At 43.3% G+C, this 25024-nt stretch overlaps 1 protein-coding gene across 4 annotated transcripts in view; it reads right to left on the bottom strand.

Moving 5' to 3' along the window:
* PRIMPOL (primase and DNA directed polymerase) overlaps positions 1 to 25024 on the bottom strand; it is a 790131-nt gene that overhangs the window by 200945 nt on the left and 564162 nt on the right. For all 4 annotated transcript variants that reach the window (XR_011282268.1, XM_069631491.1, XM_069631492.1 and 1 more), the window contains one exon: positions 24625 to 24787. Coding sequence is in view for 3 of the 4 variants with exons in the window: in XM_069631491.1 (XP_069487592.1) it covers positions 24625 to 24787 (163 nt within the window). In the remaining variant the exon portion in view is untranslated. The remainder of the gene's footprint in view (positions 1 to 24624; positions 24788 to 25024) is intronic.

Raw genomic sequence — 25024 nt, 5'->3', positions numbered from 1 at the left:
GGCAAGACAATCATTTGATCAACATAAGAGACAACTGCAAACCCTGAAGGTGAAATATGGCCGGCTATTCCTGGCTCAACTAAAAATTTACCACAAAGGCACCACTGTGCACTTCACGGACCCCAAGGAAGCATGGAGATGGGCGGAACAGCATATCGAGGGGGGCTGGAGGGCTGCGCGAAGCAAAAGAAATGGGAATCTGCGTGCCCGATCTCGGCTGGAACAAGATCCACTGCCATTGATTCAGCTGCCACATGAGCAAGAACCACCACTAAATGTGGAAGAGGGATGATAACTATATGAGGACAGAGGAAACACATTGACATCTCTTCAAGCCGAGAATGACCCGCAGAGAAAATGAACATGAACTCATCAATTCCAATTAACCAGGAACAGACCAGATTTGTGCGGCTGTCGATGAAGGACCACCCCATCACCTGCAGCGAATTTCACTCCGGACCTTAAGCGGGAAGAAACGTGAATTCGGCTGGAGACAGAGATTGTAATAAGGAGTTTGGTTAATCTGACGGCTGGCCATTCTTTACTCTGTCCCCGTCACCTACAGTTCGGGCGACAGATGCCTCAAGTTGGGTGGAGTATAGGGAGGGGGTGGGGGGCTTTGTTTATTATTGTTTCCATAAATGTTTCCATAAATGTTTTGCACGGATCCAAGAACGTCTCATTGAAACTACATCACTGCAGAGAACAGTCAGGGCATTGCTCGCCCAAAGACCCAGAATCATGTTCCCAAGTAACCACCACACTCGAAATGGCCATACTTGATACCAAAGCCAGAACCTTGAAATTTCTCACATGGAATGTGAACGGGCTAGGTAGCGGGGTTAAGAGACGGCTAGCCACACAACTACTGAATAGACACTCACCAGATGTGGTATTTCTTACTGAATCCCATCTAGCAGGTACCACATGCAATTTATTTAAACAAACTAATTATCGTATGGCGATTCACGCCGGCTTTACGACTGGCTCCCAAGGGGTGCTCATACTTATACACAAAAGGCTCCCTTTCACTCTTTCAAAGGTGACCCAAGACACAAATGGTAGATGTGTACACATCAGGGGCGTGTTATGGAATCGTACTATAGCTATGCTAGCAATATATGCGCCACCTACTCTGTTGTCAGCCTTCTAAAGCGATGTTACACCTATCATCACTAACAGCACGACAGATACCTTAATTCTATGAGGGGACTTCAATGAAGTTATGGATGTGGAATTAGACCGAACACATTTAAGAGGGAGGAATCCTAGAATTAGAACTAAACTAGCTGCTTTTATAGACGCATTGGGATTGAGAGATGGGTGGAAGGACCTTCCCCTGATACACGGGATTACTCCTACGACTCTGGTGTCCACGCCTCACTCTCAAGACTGGATTACTTCTTTCCCCCCTTGGTGATGGAGCTGACAACAAAGCCACTCCCCCCTCCGTCCTGGCGCCTTAATAGCTACTACTTTGTATAGTGCAATAACCCCCTTTGCCACACCAGAGTTATTGAGCCTGAAAGCTAAGTGGGAAAGAGATGTAGGCGACATCATGTCAGAGGACTGGGTTACAATCATGATGTACCCCCGAGAGACGGCTATATCGTCTAGGCTCCGGCTTGTCCAACTTAAGATACTGCATAGGGTCTACTATCCTAGAGTAGCGCTATTCCGATGGGGGAAAATTGCTGACTCAAACTGCCTAAGGTGCCACAATGAAGAAGGAACTTTGTTCCATATACTTTGGGAGTGCGCCCATATCCAACAGTACTGGCAACAATGTTGTAATGAGCTATTGAGAGTTCTAGGGCGGATGATTCCTAGAGACCCAAAATTGCTATTACTGGGAATGGAAGTTGAGGAGTCAATGACAAGATATGAGAAATCCTTCTTCTCTACTACCACCGCACTGATTAAGAGGTAAATAGCGAAACTATGGGGTGTGGTAGTATCCCCACAATTTGAACAATGGGTCACAGATGTGATCATGGATATAGCAATGGAACAGCAAGTATATACGGCCAGAGGTTTCCCGGAAAAAGCCCAGAAAATCTGGAAGAAGTGGGAAGATGTACAATAAGATGCTGTTAACTGTTTGGGGCATAACTGTAGGATTGTTGTGATAATACTGAGAACGATATTCTATAAAGTTTGTGGGTGGGAAGCTTGGATCCAAATTCTGTGTGTGAATTGTTGTATTTTGGCTCCCTTGGAGTCCTAAGTTTTGTGTTGTAATGCCTAAAATGAAAAACCAATAAAATGTGTTTAAAAAAAAATAAACTAACCCACTAAAGATTTTGCCATCTGCATCCAGTAATGATATTGGTCTATAATTGATCGCCAGAGTGTGATCGCCTTTTTGATTGGGATAATGATTGCCTCTCTCCATGAATCCAGACTTGTTTTAGAGTTAATAATATTGTCGAACAGAATCTTTAGTATTATAGCCCAATCTGATGAATTATTTTTCAGAACTGAATTTGATAAGCCATTAGGCCCTGGCGCTCTTGAGCTAGAAGATTTCTTTATCAAGCGCTCAATATCTTCTGCCTCAAATTGCAGTGTCCAATTTACCTCTTGATAGGGGTTGTAGGGTTCCGAAATAATAGGATCATATACCTTCAGAAAATGAGCCACCCATGCTTTTTCGTCAATCTCTGACGCTTCGGTGGAATCAATAGAATATTGTGCTGAATTGACAATTGTCCAAAAGTTCTTTGAATTTTGCAGGGATAGAGCCTTCAAAATTTCTTCCCCATCTCTATGCAACAGCATAAGCCTATGGCCTTTGACCCAGTTCTTATATAGGTCATTAATTTGTTTAATTTGGTGTAAGCAGTCCTTCTCATTTATTACTGTTTTTTTATTCTATATTTTTTGGCTCTTAATTGCTTCTTTTTTTCATAGATTTTATTGTCGAAGCAATGTTTATGTTTTTTGTTAGGTTTACCATTTCCCATCTTGGGACCACGAAAAACCGTTACTAGGTTTACACTGTTCTATCAATTGGGAGGTAGATGTCTGTCTAATAACTCTTCCCAGATTGTAATTTTTTTTAAAAATTTTTTTTTTATTGATTTAGCTGTTATAAACAACTTTTCAATATATAAATTCAAACAATTTTAAGGTAAAAACAAACGACAATTCATTTTGAAATTCATTTGAAGTGTACAGACTCAAGCAGCCAAAGTATTATTTCTAACATCAACAAAATCATGTATGTACGTAAAAAGTGCAAACATAATGTAAATTCTAAAAGTAAACCGATAACAATCTACAACCAATAAACTAACATTACATTACATTTAGACAATTCATAAAACTAGATTTATCTAGTAGATAGCTAAACAATCAATTACCACTATTTTGTTTGAACGCTGCTTGAGATTTCAACTTCTTCTCGTGTAGCGATATCCCAATTCATGGATAATAGGAAATTAATTAATGCTATCTGAGCAGAATAATTGTTAGAACACAATAAAAAAGACCAACGCATATCTTGGTCAATAGTTGCTAAAATACCAATCACTTTTGAGAAGTGCAATGATCTTAAGGTAGTTAGTTGTGCACAATAGCAGACCAGATGTTCAAGAGATTCAATCGTGTTAGGGTCCTTACAGAATCTACATGACATAAGTGCTCGAGGTCTCAAGTTGCGTCTTGCTTGAACTTGATAAGTAGGCCATAGGTCAAGCTGAGCCCTCAATAGACCTGCTCTTAGTATTACTGATCGAAATTTTAGAAGATAAGCCTCTGGGCTTTTTACCGGTTTAGGCCAGAACCGAAACTTACATGGTTGGCGGTAATTTTGACATTTCTCTAAGGTCTTAATCCAGTCCAGTTGATATAAAAGATTTTTTGACTTTTCTGGGTTAGATATTAACATAACTATTGATATGTTTGCGCTCGCAAGGGATTCCAAACAGAAATCAATCCATAGTTTTACAAAGGACTTGTCCGATGATAACATATAACCAGCGATTATCGAAAGGGTGTTTACTTTTTGAGATGCCATTAAACATTTACGCAAGAGCATACAGCAACGCCAAGTATAGACAGCATGCATTGAAATAAGACCTAATTCATAGCGCAGCCAGGGACCAGGAACACAGTTAGGCAAAATAAGCACTGCCTGCCAGTATTTTCCTTCAAATCTATCAAGATTTGGATTTTTTAGATTTTTACAATTCAAAATTGTTTCCGCCCCATATAAAATTGAAGGTATTACTTTCATGGTCCAGAAAATTATTGCCGGTTTAATGGAAAATTTCCCAAATTTATGTAATATTATTTTTGTCTGTGAAATGGCCGTGGACAACTTTGCCTCCATGCGCTCAACCTGACTACATGATTTAATCGAACCATCAAAGTCAGTACCTAAATAGGTATAAGTTGTCACAATCTCTAATGGTATGTTATTTATTGACCACTTTAGCTTGTACCTATGGAGGCGATTTGCATGGTAGACTACAATCTGGGTTTTATTGGTGGTAACTACTAATTGGTTCTCATGTAATACAAGTTGAAAGCATCAATAAGATTCTGTAGGTCCTTCTGCGTTTTTGAAATAAGAACTATGTAGTCCGCATAGTTCAGATTAGTAATTTTATGACCTTTTAAGACAGGGGCATCGGAGGGTATCTGCAGGAAGGTAGTGCTTAGGTCGTGTATGAAATAATTGAAAATTGCTGCCGCTAGTAGACAGCCTTGTTTTAGGCCTTGAGCTGTCTTGATTGGAGCAGACAGCAAACCCTCCAAAGTGAGTCTTACACGAATCGCTGTTGCACCATGAAACGCATGGATAATATCAAGGAGGTCTGGTGGGCAACTGTCTCTTAATAATTTCGCCATTAATAAGGGACGCGATACGGAATCAAATGCAGCATGTAAGTCAATAAACGCAAAGTAAACTGATTGCTTGTGAGATTGACTGAGGGCTTTAATTGCATTGAGAGTTAATAGATTGACACAGGTGCCCAGGCCCGCAACAAAACCTGTTTGATGCTGATCACGCTTACCACTAGTTTCTGTCCATTGATTGAATTCTGCCAATACTAATTTTGCAAAGAGTTTACCTGGGGCATCTAGCAAGGCAATTGGACGATAATATCGAGGGTCGGAGCGGTCACCCTTCTTATAGATTGGGACTATTACAGAGCTTAACCATGAAGCTGGCAGTCTGCGATGGGCCATCACTTGCGAAAAAATTGCGCTGAGATTTGTGGCCCAAAGTCTTGGATTTTCTTTCAGGATGGCGTTATGGAGACCATCGGGGCCAGCAGCTCGTGATGAGCTTAGCTTTTGGATCAGCTCTTCAAGTAGGGTGGGAGAGCAATGGATAACCCATGAAGTAGAAGATTGAAGCTGATAATCATTAGGGTCGAAGTCTGGGTCTCTGTATAAGTCAGAGAAATGTGATATCCAGACGTCCTCTGTTATGGTTCCTGTTTGTACATAGGCTTGAGATAGTTTTGACTTATGGTTAAGATAACGCCATATTTCTGCTGAGTTTTTAGACCAAAATCGCAGAAAGCATAGCTTCACCATCTTGTTGGTAAATCCGTGCTCGACGTCCACGAATCCAATTCAAGTATTTTCATTTAGCTGTTTTTAATGCAGTTTTGATATTAGCGTTATTTGTCATGAGGATTAGTCTCTTTTCCTTATGATATTCAGCCTTGCGTACTTTAATTGCAAGGTCAAACGAATGCTTATGAGTTTTTACATTTGGTACAATGGTATTCCGAAATGGTTCAAGAAAATCAGTATACTCGATCAGTTTATGTGACTTATCTGATTTATGTATTGCATGTGTGAACTTCATTAAGTTTCCATGTGACCATTTTAAACGGTTTTTGGTGTTATTAACCATTAGATGTTGGTTAAGAACTTTGTCTAGGAGAGGTAGCGGGTGACCAGGCAAACTGTAGTGAGAGAAGGTGATGATCACTTAAAGACTGCTGGATTATCTCAAACGAGAGGATGCTAGTAAACATAGATTGTTCCACATACATATAGTCAATAATGCTATGACTGGTGTCTCGCTGCCATGTGGGATTCGGTGGTATGTCTCTTTCTACTGAGCCATTTACCATTCGCATATTACAATCGGACATAATACGGTACCAGGTGGTAAAGGCCTTCGTCTTGTTTCTGTTAGAAGAGGATATACAATCCATGTTTAGGTCGCCCCCTATACAGGTTTCTGTGATACCAGCTGTTACTGATATGAGGTCTATGAGCCCTGTTAAGCCCTAAAAAAAAATCACATCAGATAGCCCAACCGGGTTACGGTAGATATTAATAAGAGCTATTGTGTGGTTTTTACAAGTAATTTTCACCAGTTGCATATAGATACTAACATGCCTCCAAGCTTCAATTTTAAATCCCAATTTCTTATTAGCAGCCACCATTAAACCTGACGAAGGCCGACCACGAGATCCCATCTTTGCAGGCAATAGAATAACATCAGAATTGTCCCAGGTCGGCGGTTCCAGATACCAAGTCTCTTGGAGAGCAATTATAGCATAATCTGCTAATGATTTTAAAGATGTATGTAAGTGGACATGGCCACGGGAGTTCCAGGAGGCTATCTTGATGGCATGAGGCTGTAATGCAGTTAATGGTTAATACCTAGGAGCCTGCATGTCATCACGGGAACTCATGTAAATTTGGGATTGGTGGGCTGAAGGGGCATCCTCACGTTTTGCTATGTGATCCAGGTCTTGGGCCAGCAAAAATCCCATATCAAATAGGGCCATTTTTGCTAGCCATATGGTGTTTAAGACTAAGCCTGAAGGGATCCATAATCTCACAATCGCTGTAGAGTCATCAGTGAGATATTCAACTTGGGCGATGTCATGTGATGTTAAATCCTCTAATTCAAGGACATCACATTTTTGTAATTTAATATTTGGCCCCCTTTTTCAAATTTCACAGCTCGATTACCCGCTATATTCACTTCAAGAGAGTGGGAGTACTGCAGAGTTGATGAAAAATCTTCAGTTCTTATGACTAAATCCAACATAGCGTGGTCACTATATTGAGTATGAACCAGTTTGAAAGTTAAACATTTCTTAAAGGTATTCCTAGAGACGTACACATAATCAATAGTTGAAAACGTGTTACCTCTCTCCCAAGAGGGTGCCCCTGGAATATCTCCCTTCATATTCCCATTCAGCATAGTTAGATCTCATTCATTCATGAACTCATCCCAAACATACCCATTCATTGATTTCTTTTTAGGAGGAAGGGATAATACATTTGTGCTAATACACCGAGTTCAATTCACCCAGTATTAATTCATGCGAAGGGAATTGAGATATGACTTCAACCAATATATCAGACAAGTACTGCAAAAAAATTCAGAGAGAAATCACTGCAGGATTCCAATAAACTGCGATTACCACCCAGTGGGAGAGAATAGAGTTTTCTTTGATCTGGACTCTAACCACCAGGAGTCCCTGAACTATGTTTGATATCAAAATACATTCATTAAAGACCTTTCTTTTGCAAGCCAAAACCAGTCCTCCACTCAGTCGACTCACCCCTCTATATTCAGCCGGTTGTTGAAAAACATAGAAAACCTCGATACCCACAGCTTCCACTAGCCAGATTTCTTGCAAAGAGATCAAACCTAAATTCTGAAAAATAAAACATCTCTGGTTGTCCCTAGAAAAGGAGTTATAGCCTCTAGAGTTCCATGATAGGCATCTAAGCTCCTGGTTGGCTAGAGTTTCTGTTCAGGCATACCCATCTTCTGAAAAAAAATGGGCTATGATTTCTGGCACCATTTCCCATAAATTCACAGAGCCCCCCCCACTTCGAGGGGTCCTTCATAGATGACATGTGTGTAGCAATACTGGGATGGATTCTGGATATAATATATCCTCTTTTTAACCATTCATCCTTTGACTCAACCATTGACTCCGAGGCTAATCTGGACTTCATTAGAATTTCAGTTGAGCTTGTGTTTGAGTAGTCTGGGAAACATACTCTATCAATATCACTAGAAGTCAAAAAATTTCAATAGATTCATCGACTTCATCTCTTCCAAGATGACTGGTTGGTTAACAGGACTCTGCGACTTATTATCTTGGGACTTGGACCAAAAGATCCTCTGAGTCGAAAGATTACTCGCACCACTTTTAGTAGACGAAACAGAGGAGACTTTCGACTTCATGTTAGGGCACAGTGATATGTGGGGCTTAGAATTTATTAAGTCAGCTTTCACCATCTGAGATTTATCATACAGATCTTCTGTATTAAGCCTACTCTCTTTCACAGTTTCTTGCCCTTTAAGTAATTCACTTTTTTTGCAAAACTGCAATATTAGTTCCCATACTTTGTTTTTTTAGACCCAGTAGTGCATTATCCTTTTTTTGTTTAAGAAAAATTGGAGCAATTTTCATGGAGGGCACAATTGGATTCCATTTTTGCTTTGGAGGAAGGAAGATGGGGGCAATTTTCATTGGCAGAGCGAAAAAGTCCGTCTGACTACTCACTTTCACTTTAATAATAGCAGCAACGCCCTCCAAGTTCTTATTTAGTTCCAACTCTATCACTTTAGATTTACAATTTTTGGTCGTTCCCGGCCTCGGGCCTTTCAGATTCTCTTTATCTACGATGGGGAGTGTCAATTTTTTCAAATTTTTACCAGACTGCTTAATGTTCTCTGGGTGAAGTTCGGCCTTCCTCTTCTTTTCTTGGAACTTGTTCTTCCTTTGTGTCAGTTTGAACTCTTCCACCTTCCTTTTTCTTTTTTTTTTCTTTTTCCATTTGGTTTCTTTATAGCTTTATCCAGATTCTCCACTTTATCTGACTGTTCCTCAGCTAAATCAGGTTCTTCTAACATATCATTGTTAGAAATGGGAGCAGCTTCATCCTCCGCTAGTTGTGCTAAGCGCATACATTCTTCCATAGTAGATGCCGATAAAGGTGTATCTTCCCAATCATTTGCCATCTGGCCTACCTCCAAGTTCGATGGAACAATGGAGTGCCCTTGGCTTTTCAGGCCCAGTTCCCCCTTTTCGGTCAGGAGAGCTAGGTCCTGTTTTAGAGCAACACCATGTAAATGTTTAGATTCCATTTCACTTAATTGAGTTTCCTGGAAAGATTTCCAGAGATTTATCGATGTATTCCTATCCTCATTTATGGATGATTTTAATGCCACCATATTTAAATCCACTGACTCCATGTCCTTTGATAGTTCCAGCAGGATTCCCGAGTGTAGCTCCACTTCCGATTTGATGTTTTTAAATACCTTCACCAACAAGCTCAGGACAAAATTTAAAGCTGCTATGGTAGGGGGTCCCAAGTCTTCCCCAACCGTTGCTGCTGGTTTAGCGTCTTTTTTCTGGTGCTCAAAGACCAGAGTAGTGATTTGCTGTTCCAACGGGAACTCTTCCTCTGCTGCCGGCCACAATTCCAATACAGGATTTTGCTCAATAGATAGATCAATGTCTTGGGAATGCAAGGCAACACCAGAAGAGTGCAGGCTTTGGTCGATTTGGTTATCTGAATTATCCAAAGATTGTTGACAGTTGGGAAATTGCTCCGTTAGCATGGATATACAGTCTTTTGTTGCAGCCACATTGGGTAATGGGAAATTATCTTCAATAGTATTTTTCATAGTAGCTGCCGTAACCGTGTAGTTTAGTTTCAACATTAGAATAGTTTTAGCTGCAGTATTCAATGGAGTGAGGAGAGTTCTGTCCTTTAGTTTGTCTATTTTACATACAGATAGACCAGAAATTGTAGGAACTTCAGAATCCTCTGGAAAGGTACTCTTTGGTGGCAGGAAACTTCCTCTCCCTGATTTATAATGGGGTGCCGGAAGCTTCTCTGACACATTTAGCCGAACCATTGGGGTAGAACTGCCCTGAGGGTCAGCTAGCGCTATTCTATCTGCCAGATGGCCGCTCCACATATTATAGCTGTTTGACATTACCCTTTCCCACTCAAGGACCAGGTTAGTAAGAAATACCAGATATAGACAAAGACTGGGCTGTAAAGATGCACTCACAGCCACTGACCGAGTCAAAGGTTCTTGACCCGCAGTCGTCAATTAGTTCTTAGTGAATAGAGCTGGTAAAACTGGCCCCAAGGAGGGAATGCGGCTGTGTACAGAAGGCTCTCACACCGAATAATGGAAACATTAGTCACACTTTCAATATGGATGATATACAATGGTAACTGTTAATGCATCTTAGTTCACGTTACGATAACGTGGGACCCACGAGATAATAGGAATAAGCTCCAACAGTCTCCGGAAGCTCCTCTGAGGTTGTCAGTGAAAGAAGGAGAAACACTCCTTACCGTTCCTTTGTGGTGGTTTTTTAAAGATAGATAGTCCGCACTGTAGGCGGCTAGCGTAGAGGCCCCGGCTCCACGCGCTTACAGCACAAACAGCAAAACAGCAATACCAGACGCGTTGCCCTTGTCTCCACGTACGGGTGAAAACTGTGGCTACAATTGACCTGGCCTGGCCAGCGGCTGCCAAATAAAGTACCCAAATGTAAACTGCATGCAACGAAATGTAATCTGCCTGCAACGTTATAAGCAACTCTTCAAGCGTACCCCGGGTGGGTAGAGCCGCACAGGTTCTTACCCAAATGGAAGGCACCGGAGGAGCTGCGGTGCTGGATCGTAGAAGGGCAAGGCGATATTGGTTGCCTGAGGCAGGCGCATAATAAACGCTGTCAGAGCGCCAAGGTCATCCGCATCTACGAGTCACAGAATGCAGCGTACGTGCGAATTACGGTGCCAGCCCGCAGCAAGGCAGTCCTGGAGCGGCTAATGTATGGTAACAATCAGATACAAAGCCGGGACAGACCGTGGTAGGCAGTGGGTGGAACTAGGGACAACGAGGAAGCGTGCAAATATAAGCTATTAACCAGCTTCCACTGCGGTCCGGCCCAAGCAGAGGAGTGCGATCAGCATATTGCGAAGCTACAACTGTATGGCGGTTTCCACTGTGGTTCGGCCCACGTCAATGAGCGCTGCCTACAGAGCGAGCGAGACAATTTGCTAAAGGTTTCCATTGCGTTGTCTAACAAACGAGTATGTGCAGTTGAATGCGGTTTCCACTGTGGTCCAGCCCGAACTGAGAGGCGCTTGCAGTAAACCCCGTATGCACAGAATGGGGGCAATTTCCACCGTGGTCTGGCCAAGGCCCACAAAGGCAGAAGCTGAACGGAGGTAAGAGCCAGGGGCACAGATAATACGTTGCCGGAGGAACGGCTACAGCAGCTGTGGAGGGAATGAACCGCATGAATGCAGCATCGCATGCTGAAGGAAGCCAATGCCAATTCTATCCCTTACACTGCAGCTGAACGACAAAGCCTAGCATAAGGGAACTGTAGCCGGCAGGTGGGATATATAAGAGGTGTACAATTGCAGCAGCTAGATAGGGACAATAAACTTGCGAGCAGTACCTTTATTCTGGGACAAGACACCAGGGCGCCCTGAGGAACTGGAGCAGGCTGCCACAACTCAAGCACTGCCCAGAAGTCGGGAATGAACAGGAACAAGGCTGCTATGCACATGCACCCAGTGGGGACCGGATGAGTAGGTCATCACGGGGCACAGATGGGTGACACCCCATATAAAACAGGGCTAGGCATCGAAGGAGAGTGAACACTGCCTGCTTCCCTGGGGGACCCGGGGCATAAACTGGTGGTCGTGCAGTAGTCCTGGGTATCTTTATGCGCCCTGGGTGCCAATTCGTTAAAGGACCATACGGTGCCATCAGATAACAACGGATAGCCCCTACTGGTGGCAAGCTTGGGCGGCATAAACTCAAAGCGATGCACATGTACAACGAAGGAAAGCAGCATGCAGAGACGCTATGACAAGATGCTACCATACCACTAGTACATCATACCAAGCAACAGTTGGGACACAACATCCATTGATAAAAGCGACCCGACTACTGGAGAGCAGTCTTGTCGTAATTGAGGGCTAAGCAAGCAGGGTGACATTGAAAGGAACAGGATCCCGACACAGAGGTGTGGTCATGGCATCCAAGTCCCAGAAAAGCAAGGCTAAGCAACCTACACTGGATACCTTTACTAAGCCCACTAATGCGGCAGAAAATACCGGTTCAAGGACACCTCAAAGAGAGCAGATGCCCGAGAAAGGAGATCAACAGATCCAAGAAGCAATAATATCTCTGAAAGAAACTCTTTCTTGAGACTAAAATAGATGCCATCAGCATTGATGTGAATTTGTTAAGACAAGATGTGAGGTCACTTGCTGAATGCATGGGAACACTCGAAAAGGCAGTTGCAGAGAATACAAGTGGCCTAAAGGACACCTCTGAAGAAGTCAGTGTACTGCAACAACAAGTGCGTAATCTGGAAGACAGAGCCTAAGATGCATAAGGCAGAGCTAGGCGCAATAATGTAAGTATTATTGGGCTCCCAGAAGGAGAGGAAGGAGCGAAACCGACAGAATACATAGGGACCTTGCTGCAGCAAGAAATTGTTCCAGGCGCCCTCAGTCAAGGCTTCACGGTCGAAAGAGCGCATAGATCACTGATGAGGAAACCACCGCATGGAGCCCCACAAAGGCCAATAATAGCCCGGATACTGAACTACTTTGGTAGGAAAAAAGATCCTTAAACACTTCCCCCAAAGGTGGGATGATCCAACGGGTGTCTGCCACGATATCTGCATACCCTGATTACACCCTACAACTGCAGAAGCGAAGGATGAACTACATAGCGGTCAAAAGAAGATTACGAGTGGCTAACCTGAAGTACATGCTGCTGTACCCAACCAGACAGAGTGATTCACAAAGGTCACGCCATTTTCTTCGGTAGCCCAGAAGATGCATACAAATGGATGGACACACAGAATTTGCGTACCGGAGCAGAGGCTGGTCTGAGTAGCGATGAGTAGACACATGCAGAAGACCCTGATAACTGCAAGGGAGCAGAGGACTGTAAATACAAGATAAAGTGGCAGATTGACACTCCCTGATGGAAACTTCTGGAAAACAAGAATTGCCAAATGCAGGAGCCCATGACGTGGTGCTTATTTAAGAGCACACTATGCAGGAGCGCCCTCCCCTAATATCGGATTTGTTTGTTCGGATACTACCAGTTACATATCCGCCTACTGCACTCCAGTGGGGATGCCTGAGCACAAGGTATTGAGCTGGGCAATTGTTGGGAGGGGAGAGGGCAGGGCAGGGGAGTTGGGGTAGTTAGTTGGGAGTTAGCCTATGAGTCCACACTGTACATGCTGAACTTGAACATTGGACTGCTGATATGTGTCAGAGTTTTGAAGTGTGATGGGGGAACTTAGAATAGTATCCTGGAATGGCAGGCGCCTTAACACTTATATTAAACTGTAACAGAATGATGACTTACTTAAGGTGTCAGAAAATTGGCATTGCACTCCTGCAAGAGACTCACCTCACAAAAGAGAAAAAGACTGCACTTGCCAAAGAACTGAGAGGCACAACGCTGGGCTCATCATATTCTACTTATGCTAGGGGTGTACTAATATGGGTGGTAAGAGAAGGTGTGCAGGATTACTTTACGCACAATACAGGGAGTGTGGGGTCAACAGGCACGTTGTGGGAGGCCTTCAAAGTGGTGATCAGAGGGACGGCAATCGCCATGGCGAACAGGGTTCAGGCACAATAGAGAATGACTTACGCAAGGCAGAAATAAAATTAGAAGCCATTAACGGTCAGAGAGATCTCCCCAGCGAGAGTGCCCGAGAGGCTGTTGCACTGCAGCAGGAATGTTTAGTACACTGGGATAGATTAGGTAAATTGAGTTATCAGAAATATGTGGAACGGCAGCACGCCGAAAGGGAGAAATCGGGACGCTTGCTAACCTGTTTGCACAAAAGCAAAACTGAGTGGAGCATGATTCGACACAATCACAGTGAGGAATGGGGATATCTGTGAGACAACAGGACAAATGTTTGTGATTTTTATAAGATGTTATATGAGGGTGACATCAGAAACCCAGGTGTCAGAGATAGAAGAAGCTTTAGCGCGGATAGATCTTCCAAAGCTAGATACAGAAGCACCGGACAAGCTGGAAGCCCCCATAACCAAAGAGGAGTTGGAACACACTATAAGAGGGTTGCCGTCAGGTAAGGCTCCAGGTGCAGACGGACTACCAAGTAAGTTCTATAAAGAATTCATGGCAGAGATCATGCCCCCATTGTTGGCAAAGCTGAATGAATCCCTAGATAAAGACATTTTGCCACTGTCATTAAGGGAGTCAATTATAGTCCCATTACTGAAGCCTAACAAACCCAATACCGAATGAGGCTCTTCCAGACTCCTCTCGCTGCTCAATCAAGACGGGAAGATACTGACGGCTCTGATGGCTAACAGGTTGAAGCCAGTAATTCATAAATGTCCCGGGAGGATAGCTCAGATGCAACATGCGCGCCTTGGAAGCAAGACGACACGAAGCAGCACAGGTTCGATCCCCGGGTCTGCGCTTAGAAACCTCTAGGTGTTTAAGCGCGTTATAAATACTCAACTAAGACAAAAAAAATTACGCAACCAAAATACAAACAATTCCTGTAACAGTGCCTCGATGGCTGCGGGCTGTGTGAGCGCTTTAAAAATGTAAAATAAAATAATAAACTCATACACCCAGATCAGTCAGGTTATGTCCCAAATAGGAATATCATATGTAATCTAAGACAACTGCACCATGTAATCGACCATACCCAAGACAGCACCCAGCTTATGGCAGTAACCTCGCTGGTTGCAGTCAAGGCATTTGACTCGGTCAGATGGCCATGGCTACTAGCGGTGTTGAAAAGTTTTGGTATTGGCCCTACATATATCAAATGGGTAAAGCTACGATGGAGCAAACCGGTGACGAGAGTTAAGACATGCACCACAATATCAGAACAATGGGAGTTAAGCAAAGGCACCAGGCAAGGCTGTCCTTGGTCTCCCATGTTATTTATATTGGCCTTAGAGCCTTAGCAGTATACTTACGGAAACAGTATCACGCAGGCAGGCATTAGAATACGGGGCAGCACACACCTGATCTCCCTGTATGCGAATGATATGCTTCTTTACCTACAACAACCAGTGACCAATTTACAATAAATGTTGGATGTGTTTGAGCGCTATGCGGACCTTTCTGGGATTACAATAAATGCACAGAAGTCAAGCTTATTCCCCCTTGCAGGGTACATTGGAAGTCCTCGGAGCATGTTACCAGTGTAACCGATTAAATGGGAAATGGGCACATTTAGATACCTGGGAGTTGACATTTTCCATAATCCTAAAGTAGAACATGCGTAGAACACATTGAAGTCAGTGAATAAAATAGAGAACTCCATGAAATTTGGGGCCAAACTGCCACTTTTATTAATGGGAAGGGCTGCGTTGTTGAAAATGGTAGTGCTTCCAAAGCTGCTTCATTATTTTGCAAACGTCCCATATAATATACCTAGAGCCTTCTTTAGGACACTGAACACCACTTGTCGGAGTTTCATATGGCACACCTCGAAGTGTAGATTGTCCCTGGAGAAATTACAGAGACCATATGAACAAGGAGGAATAAAAGTGCTGGATTTTGAGGGGTATTTTGTGGTGTGCCAACTACAGTTCGCCAAATATTGGCTATCTGATGAACAGACCCAAGATACAGAGTTACTACAACCGGTATGCACCCCATTCTTTCTGAAAGAGATGGTGTGGACCACGGTATCACGGGATCCCAGGCCCCCTCTGTTGCTGAAGCTAGGCATGACAAAGTGGCAAAGGGCCTGCCGCTTTCTGGAAAAAGTAACACCCTATTCACCCCAGATCCCACTGGTGACACTAACGAGTGATGACGCGCAGCTTAGGCTGAATGTTAGAAACTACTAGGAGCCTAGAGGGGTGGTGACATTGGGTGATATACTGGAAGAGGGACAGCCAAGGAAGTTTAATGAGGTTGCTTCTGAATTAAGAGTACGGGAGGGGCAACACATAACCTACGCCTCACTTCTTCATAGCCTGAAATTGAAATGCCCAGGAATGGAGGGAGTATTGGTAGAAGACAAAACGATAGAAACGCTTTATGATATCGCCTGAAGGGGGACATGCATATCAAGACTAAATGAGATTCTTGTTGCGAAGCCAGATAACAATCTAATACAGATTAGGCAATGTTGGGAAGCAGATTTGCAAGAGCAACTGCCAGACGCAGCTTGGAGTAGGACCATGGAGTATCACAAGAAAGTATCCTGAAATGCGAAACTACATTTGATCCAAATATATATCGAATCAGATGCCAGTCGCTCCGGTTGGGGAGCGAGATGCGGCTCCGTCGCCACGGGAGGAACTTGGTAATCGCAAGAGTTGGATATGCATATCAACTGCCTGGAGCTCCTCGCGGGCTCCTTCGCGGTGCGCTCTTTTGCCAGAGGCAGAGCGAGTTGTTGTATCTTGCTGACAATTGACAACATTTCAGCAGTAAAATACATCAATCATCTTGGTGGCACCAAATCGAGGCCTCTAGCTGAGTTAGCCAAGGATTTTTGGCATTTCTGTCTGGAGCATCGAATTTCAGTCACAGCGGAGTATCTCCCTGGTCTTACAAACATAGTAGCAGTATTCCCGACATTACACAGATTACAGCGACTCGAGGCTCAACAGAGAAGTCTTTCTCCGCCTCCAAAGCGTCTGGGGTCCCATGTCCATAGACCTCTTTGCATTCAGACTCAACACTCAACTACCAATGTTTTACAGCTGGAGGCCGGATCCGGCAGCAGCCGCAATAGACGCATTTCTGCAACAATAGACACAGGGACTCCATTATGCCTTTCCTCCATTCACTATGATAGCGAGGACCCTGGCGAAGGCCCGTCAGGAGCATTGGGATCTGGATCTAGTCCTCATAGCGCCGGTCTGGACCTCTCAGACCTGGTATCCAGTTCTTCTGGAACTTTCCTCGGATTCTCCAATCCTACTACCCCAGTTTCCGGATCTCCTACTAGATCCATCAGGACAGCGTCATCCCCTTCTTCTCAGCGGGTCACTGTTCCTAGCGGCCTGGAGGATTTCAGGTCAAGATGGAGAGTCCTTGGTATGTCACACATGGCGATCAGCGTCATTGTGGAGAGCTAGGCTCCTGCAACCCTTAAGAGGTATGCCAACTCTTGGAGCACCTGGAGCAAGTGGTGCAGAAGGAAAGAGCTACATCCAGTTTCAGCACTTGTAGAAGAGATCCTGAATTTCCTAGCTTCCTTAGTTGAAAGAGGTCTCGCCTAAAGAACAGTGAACGCCTATCGTTCAGCCATCTCTGATGGGCATGAGCTTGTACAAGGGGCCCCAGCAGGAGAACATCACCTTGTTTGCAGATTACTCAAGGGTATTAGGCTTACAGTCCCACCTCCGTCCCGCTATGACAAGCTTTGGGACGTTAATAAAGTATTGAATCTCTTTCTCTCATGGCCACATAACGAGGAGCTATCCCGTACGGCCCAATCCGGTAAACTTACTACTCTTCTTTGGTCTCTTGTGGGAGAGTCTCTGACGTCAGAGCTCTTGTTCTACCAAGCAGAACCTTTTTACCTGATGGCATCGTATTTCATGTACACAGGAGGACGAAATGTAACTCCAGAGTGATTTCTTACCCTGCATTCAAAGACCATCCCAAACTTTGGTTAAATGTTTGAAGGTTTACGAAGAAAAGACAGCCCCTTTTAGGACCTCTCCTAATGGGCAGCTATTGATAGCTCTACGTAAACCACACAAGGCTGTTTCCGCTCCAACCTTAGCACGCTGGGTGCACTGGACACTAACCCAGGCAGGGATAGATACCCAACACTTCGGAGCCCACTCCGTTAGAGGAGCCATGGCTTCCAAAGCCTTTCAAGCTGGAGTTCGCCTAGAATACATCATGAGAATGGCAGACTGGGCAAGCAAATCAATATTTAACAATTCTACCTGAAACCAGTAGATCAGCCGGCATCTATCGTAGTAAGTAAGCTTTAAACAAGCATAATGTGAGCCTCCGGTCTTGACATAGAATAAAGATTTTTCATAATAACTTACTAGAAAGTCTTCATTCTGTACTGTATTTTTGACACAGCCTTGCACAACTTGTCAGTAACTAATATGCTTCCAGTGTGCCGTTCATGTAATTAAATTTGCACTGTGAATTAATGTGCAACCAAATAGTATCTACAGGCAGGACCCTTTCTTGTTTATAGCCTTTGTCAGCCCACTGTCCTGTTCCTGTTCTGGGCTCTCCCTCCTGTGTCCTCTTCATTCTAATAAAGACACGGAGGCGAGCATTATCCCACCCGGCGAGAAAATATCAGCGTTTGAAAATTATTAAATGCATGGCTATGAATCTCGACAAGTTGCAATTCTATATGTATGTTATCAAAATAACTCAATGGAATTTCTCTCCCAACTCACTAAGGGAACTAGGATTGTGATATACATGAAGTCATTTTACTTTTTATCCCTCTCTTGACAGCGCCTGCAGACAAGTCCGTCTGATCGGCAGCTCGGAACAGTTTCCTCTACCAGTTGACTACAGTTACTATTCTACTATGGACAGCCAAGTTTGCAGCCTCAAAAATGGAAGTTACATCATGTTCAGGACTGTTTATGAAGGGATACAGATGCCTATTGGAGGACTAAGGTCACATGCTAGTGGCCTTTAGATGAACTTAAGGAAGCCTTCTGGGAAATGGAGTTTATTAATTTCCTCAGAGTCTTATGGACATATGATGTATTGTTTTCTATGTTATGTTACATCTTGTTATATTTAGTGCACCGTTTCTTTATGCATATGATCTATACTGCACACAGGTGCACAAAATATCTTGCTGCTGAGCTGTCTTTTCTTATTTTAATAAAGAAAGAGAAGCATAATGCTCGCCTCCCTGTCTTTAATAGAATTAAGACTTTCTAATAAGTTATTATGGAAAATCTTTATTCACCTGGCCTTGCACGATTACCCCCCTCAGACCCCTCACTCCCATCCCGGTCACTTCCACTAAAAAGCTTTTACTTATTTTTGACAGCTGGTCCTCTTTAATGCAACAAAAGCAAACACTCACAAAATGATCTCATTACCACCTGCAGATGTTTAAAGAATCCTTTTCTTGAATATGTGCCACAAAGTCGAAGTGACGAGATATATGGTTCTATCCCATGTAAAATACTTTAACAGTGTATATATACATTGACCTTCCAAAAATGTGATTGATCAAATTCTGCTGATCCAAAACAAAGAAGCAAGACGCAAATAGAGAAAACATCACCCCTGCTTTTAAATCTCTTTACTGACTCCTGGTGAACGTGAGAACCAATTCAAACGCTTTACTTTATCCAGAGGGCTTACTCAGGTGTACGGCCCATCTACCTGCAGGGAAAAATCACAAAACAGTGCTCCTCCAGATTCCGGCAATCCTCGAATGTCAGAGCTCTACAGTTGGTTACAGCCGGCTTAACCAAGAATAAGAGATATGGAGGCAGATTGTTTGCTGTCGCAGGCCTTACCATTTGGAACAACGTCTGAAATGGATTTAGAAATTAAGATTTTCGCATGAAATTTTGCATACCTCTTAAAACCCTGCTTTTCAAGAAAGCTTTTGACACTTTACTTTACATATGGGATGTCTTACTCCAGGTTCCTCCCTTATTATCACTTTTGTCACAGAGGTATTCCCTGCAGTGACCGTGAGATATAGAATTGTTTTTTTATAACAAGCTTAATATCAACAAGTGGTTCCTAAGCGCAGGATCGGGATTCGAACTTGTGTTGCGCTGCGTTATCTTGCTTCCAAGACAAACGCGTTGCCCCTGAGCTATCCTTCCTCCCCCTGAGCTATCCTTCCCGACGCTGATTAACTCCATCACTCCTATGAATGTTTATATCTGTGCACTTAGTTATCTTAACTCTCTGATGCCTGAACGGTAGCAAAATAAACTGGACTGGATTATCCTTCCTCAAAAAGGAGAAAAGATTGCGGTGACTCTTGTGACAAGGAATATGGAAGCATAAATAATCTTAATCTATGGAGAGCGAACAGTTTCAAGTCTGAAAACAAGGTTTATGTCTGCTCCTTTTTTGAGGATGAGTATACTGAATACCATCAACGACTTCCAGGAATCCAGAAACTCTGCCCAGTTTGCGGGTAGATGATGGAAGGATGCTCCATTTCCCATGGCCCATGTACCTGTGCCAAAAGTGTCTAATCTAATTTTCAAAACACGTTTAGATGCTTCCAGTCCTTTCTCTAGCTGCACCCCTAAAGCTTCAAGTACCTTGCAAACTATAAGGATTTTTCAAAGAGTATGAAAATATCTGGCTACCCATGCACACCGAAAGGATCTATGCTTTAAAATTCCCACTTGGAGGGGGGGCTGTAGTAATCACACTCAGATTGAGAATATACAAACAGGTTTATTAGAAAGACCCCACTAATATAGCACCTCTACAAACCGCAGATAACAACCATACACACATTTCAATTTAACAAATTCTGAACTCCTGGAAGCACACATGGGGATGAGGACTGCTTCGAAAACCCACAACCCTATGCAATGTATCACAAAAGGGGCATGGACAGAAAGGCAGTGGGCTTATATTTGGTACAAAAGAAATTCACAACAAGGATCTCTGGAGTAGGGAGTGTGATAAAACATATGATCCTTACAAAGTGGGGCATTCTTTAATGCCAGACTACTTAATGACAGCAGCCAATGACAATGGATACACCCATAATCCTCAAATTGACGAGGTCAAAACCTCATTAAAGAGAAAAAGGCTCAGTTTATGTGTAGTAATCCTAAATATACACAAGCTTGTGTTCTTTCCTTCAGCATGCAAAGCCTGAATTACTTTACTCACCAAGGAAGTGAAAGGTGAGAAATTGTCCATCTGTTATTTTTTTAAGAATGTTTATTTAATTGGGGTGTACACATACATGCCAACATGAACAGGATGCATGCATTACATAATCACCAAGACAATTCAATGCTGCAGACTAGCACCTAGCATGCAACGATAACGGAAGAGCAAAGTATGCATAGAATTGCCAAAGAACAGACAGCATGAAAAGTAAATAGGGAGGGCAACCCACAAACCAAACAAGGGAACTGGGTAGGCAGGATAAACACAGGATACAGAAGGAGAAGGGGTAGGAGGTGAGAGAGGGAGAGGAGTGGAAATTGTTCACAGCACACGTCAGGAAAAAACACAACATTTCCCATGAAGTAAATTAAGGTGCCAAACAGCAACTGCATGCCAATAACAGCTCATACATCTAGTAGCACATCCAACTTTCCCACATGGAGCTCTGGGAAAAGACACCCGTCAAATGTCCAGGCCACAGGCAACTGAAGGAATAATAATACCCTATTTCTCTAAAACATCCATGTCATGCACTTGGTTAGGCCAAGCAAATTGAGGCAACTCTTCTGAGCAGTTACAAACATTTGCTTTAAACTTCGAGAAGGCTTCTTGGCATTGCATTCTTTGTAGCAGATGGTGTCCAAAGCTCATGTTATAAAAAATGGTTCTTAGCGTTTTTAATGGCTCCCCTCACCCTAAGGGATAGAGGGCACTGGAGCCGACCATGTTGATGTAACCATTGTACATAGTCTGAGGCAAAAATGTTAGAAAGAGAACTGTGCTACACTCAATGACATTCCAGAAATGGCAGCAACCAATGGTGTCCACAGACGCATCTGTTTCTTTTAGGAGCTACTCCTAAGGAGGAAGTCCCAAGGTACAAGACAACAGAAAGTGTCCAGGCAACTATACTTAACAAAGAAGGACCAGCAGGTGTTGTAATCAAGACAATGTCAGGGAAGTGTGAGGTGGGGTATGTCCTTCAAAATCGCGTTTCGAGATGGGTAACAGAAGGAGGGGAGGGGGGCTCACCTAAGCAGGTCACAACTTCAGGAATAGGAAATGGATTATCATTGGACCTTATGAGATGCCAGATGTGGTGCCAAACATAAGCAGATACAGGGAAGTGGTCCATGACAACTTGGAGCAAAACACATCTAAGAGCTTTCATTTTCTTCAGCGCTGCTCCTTTCTTGTGAGAGCAGTCAGCAAGTTTTGGTGCAGATAACGAGTAACCCAGTTAGAAGGCGCTATTGCCTGCGTATCATAGTTGACCTTCAGTTTCCTCGACTGACAGGAAACAAGGTAAGACCTCTTTTCCCTATGCACCCTCTATGGTATTATCATCGGCGCAGGAGGTGTAGGTGTATTTATAGGCGAGGACTCCAGCTGTTTTTAAATCCCTGGGTGCAGTCTACGCTTGGATTGTATTACTTACTATGAGGAGTCTGCTGGAAGAAGCATCAATCCAAAGTACTACATAAAACTGTAAAAGCACCTGTGTTAAGTCAGAGGAAGGAGACAGACTAGTTGTTGTCATATTCAGTGAGTGGTTTATTACAATAATAAGAAACGGCCTACATATCCCTATTCTATGGGTTTCCCTACCTAACAAAACTAAATACTTTCCCCATCGTTTGTAGTGAAGTCCAAAAAGTAAACAGTCTGTCCTCCTTCTCAAAACGTACCTATTCCGGCCCTACCACGAAGGAACAACAACAAACGTCCAGGGGAATGGCCCCTGTCTCTTGAATAGGCTGTTCGGCCCAAATAGGTGATTTTCAAATAGTTCTTGGCCATTTCTCAGATTAATTCCTTTAGTTCTTCTCTGGGACTTTTCCACCCTCTTGGCGTCCCCTTTCCTTTTGGAGATTAACTTTTCTCCTTGCTGTATTTGGGTGTTCACCCCTTTGGATTGCATCCTCTTGACGTGTCTATGTAAGGTTACTTTTCCCCAATACTTTTGAGGAACCTAAATGTCCCTTCTCTGGGTCTTGACTCTCCGTATTCCTTTGGTTCCTTATCTCCTCATAAACAATATGTTTTACACAAATCTTCTCTTGGCCTGCTAAGACGACTTTCGCTTTTGACTGAATCAGGTATTTCAAACCACTGTGTGTTTCATTCCTCAGTTTCTGTGTTGCAATGCTTAGTGAGACAGGTTCCAGTATAACTGGCTTTCTTAGGGCAATTCTGTTTCTTAATGACACTTGTACCCTCACTGGGACGAGTAGACTGAGTCCCATAGTTATTCTTACTCTTATAACCACCGATTGCGTCACTGGGACGAGTATGAGGCATCCATGAGTGCTCTAAACTCTTCAACATCTTCAACCATTCACTGGGACGAGTACGAGGAGTCCCCGAGTGCTCTTAACTCTCTTGTATCTTTTGCCATATACTGGGACGAGTAACCTGCGTCCCGAGATGGTTTTCTCTAACTCTGATATTGACTTTCTGTTCCCCACTGTGACGAGGAAGATCATACCAACCATTCTTTTCAGTTTCACATATCAGGTGCTTTATAATGTCCCAATTATTGTCAATGTCTTTCTCCCCGGGTCTCCCGCTCCACCTTTCACCTTTTTGTCACCGGGTCGGCGTTCAGGATTCCTTTCCTACTTGTCAGGATGCCTCTTGTGCATGGTTTGGCGTTCATTTCATGCGCACTTCTTTGTGCTTCTTGATATGCTTTTTCAACATTGGTAAGAGTTCTATCCTTCTCTGGTACGACCACCTTTCCCTGGATGTGTGTGCCTCCTGGGACAAGGATTCACTCTCCAGCCCCTGCTTGCTCGGTTTCTCACCTGCATCCCTCTTAGGACTAACCATTGGTTCGCAGGTTCTCTGTCACCTGCCGTCTCCCTCTCTCTCTCTCTCTTGCGTGTCCCTCTTGGGACTTGTGGCAAACTTTCTGAATTCAGTAATCCTGCCTCTCCAGCAGGGAGGGTCAAGGCTCAGCTTCCAAAGGCTGTCCTCCATCTCGGGAAACAGCCCTCTGTCTGAACTTGCAGCTTCCTACTGCCAGCTGTTTCAAAGCTCAAGGGCTTCTCTCCACCTCTCTCTCGTTCCCCTCTTAGGACGAGGTCCTAGGATTTCCCAGGTAGCTTGTGGGAATCCTTCAGTTTCTGATTTAGATTAATTATAACTCCACTAGTGTTTTTCTTCCCAGTATGTACTTGGGTTGTATTCGTTAGAACTCCATTGGTTCACTACGTCCCTGTACCTGTCAGGTACTGATTCTTTATCACTCCTGGAGTTTTACTCTTCTCAGTACCATGCAGATAGTTTTCAGTAGTAACACCACATAACAGATGTTCTTCTGTCAGCTGGTATGATCTCTTATTAATGTGATGGAAATGGAGTTCCTCATTGGAAGTGAAGTCCTTGTCCCCATGGGGGGGTTCATTCCCTGTGAACATGTTTTGGCAATAACTTTATGAAAATAAAGCTACATGCCTCCAAGAAATGTCACAGGGATCTGCTCCTCCATCTACTATGCATGCCTTGTTTTCTAAAGCTCCCTCCTAGTCCACATCTATCACTTTTTAAAAACAATTGCACTATTTTTCATAATGTAGTGAAACATTGAGGTGAACATGTACTTAATTTAAGACTATAGCAAGAACCGATCATGAGCTTATTTACATCTAATATTGCCAGGCCCAGAAGAATCTATACATTTCCAGGAGAGCTTCAGACCAGCCCAATGAGACATAATGTATTTAAATCATAATGTAATGCAATACAATCCCATCTTTTACCTCACGTTGCTGACCAAAGAAGAAAGGAAAATGTGTTCTTCAAAACAGATGTTTTTCTGCGGCTTGGCAACAAATGCATTATCGTCCGCTACTTCAAGAAACACATTCTTGCCCAGTTTTGATGACATGTATAAACGAAAATTTCTGTTTTTGGTGTAAACTCCTGATTGGGAAAAGAAAGCATGGTCAAAAACGAAATAGTTAACGGGGAAATTGCTTACCATTGAGATGCAACACTACCACAATTATTTTCCCATTGGAAAATGTCTCGAAAATATGGGTTTGAACGTTAGCTACAATGCAGGCTATTAAGCCGATACCCAGTGATAAAGTCTCAAGGAAAACGTCACCAGAGGTCATGACATTTACCCACATTTGCACTCTGAAGAGAATCAAGTAC

This window comes from Ambystoma mexicanum, chromosome 6q (assembly GCF_040938575.1).
Source record: "Ambystoma mexicanum isolate Mex_15411 chromosome 6q, UKY_AmexF1_1, whole genome shotgun sequence".
NCBI lineage: Eukaryota > Metazoa > Chordata > Amphibia > Caudata > Ambystomatidae > Ambystoma > Ambystoma mexicanum.
This window is presented reverse-complemented; position numbering and strand designations above follow the sequence as displayed.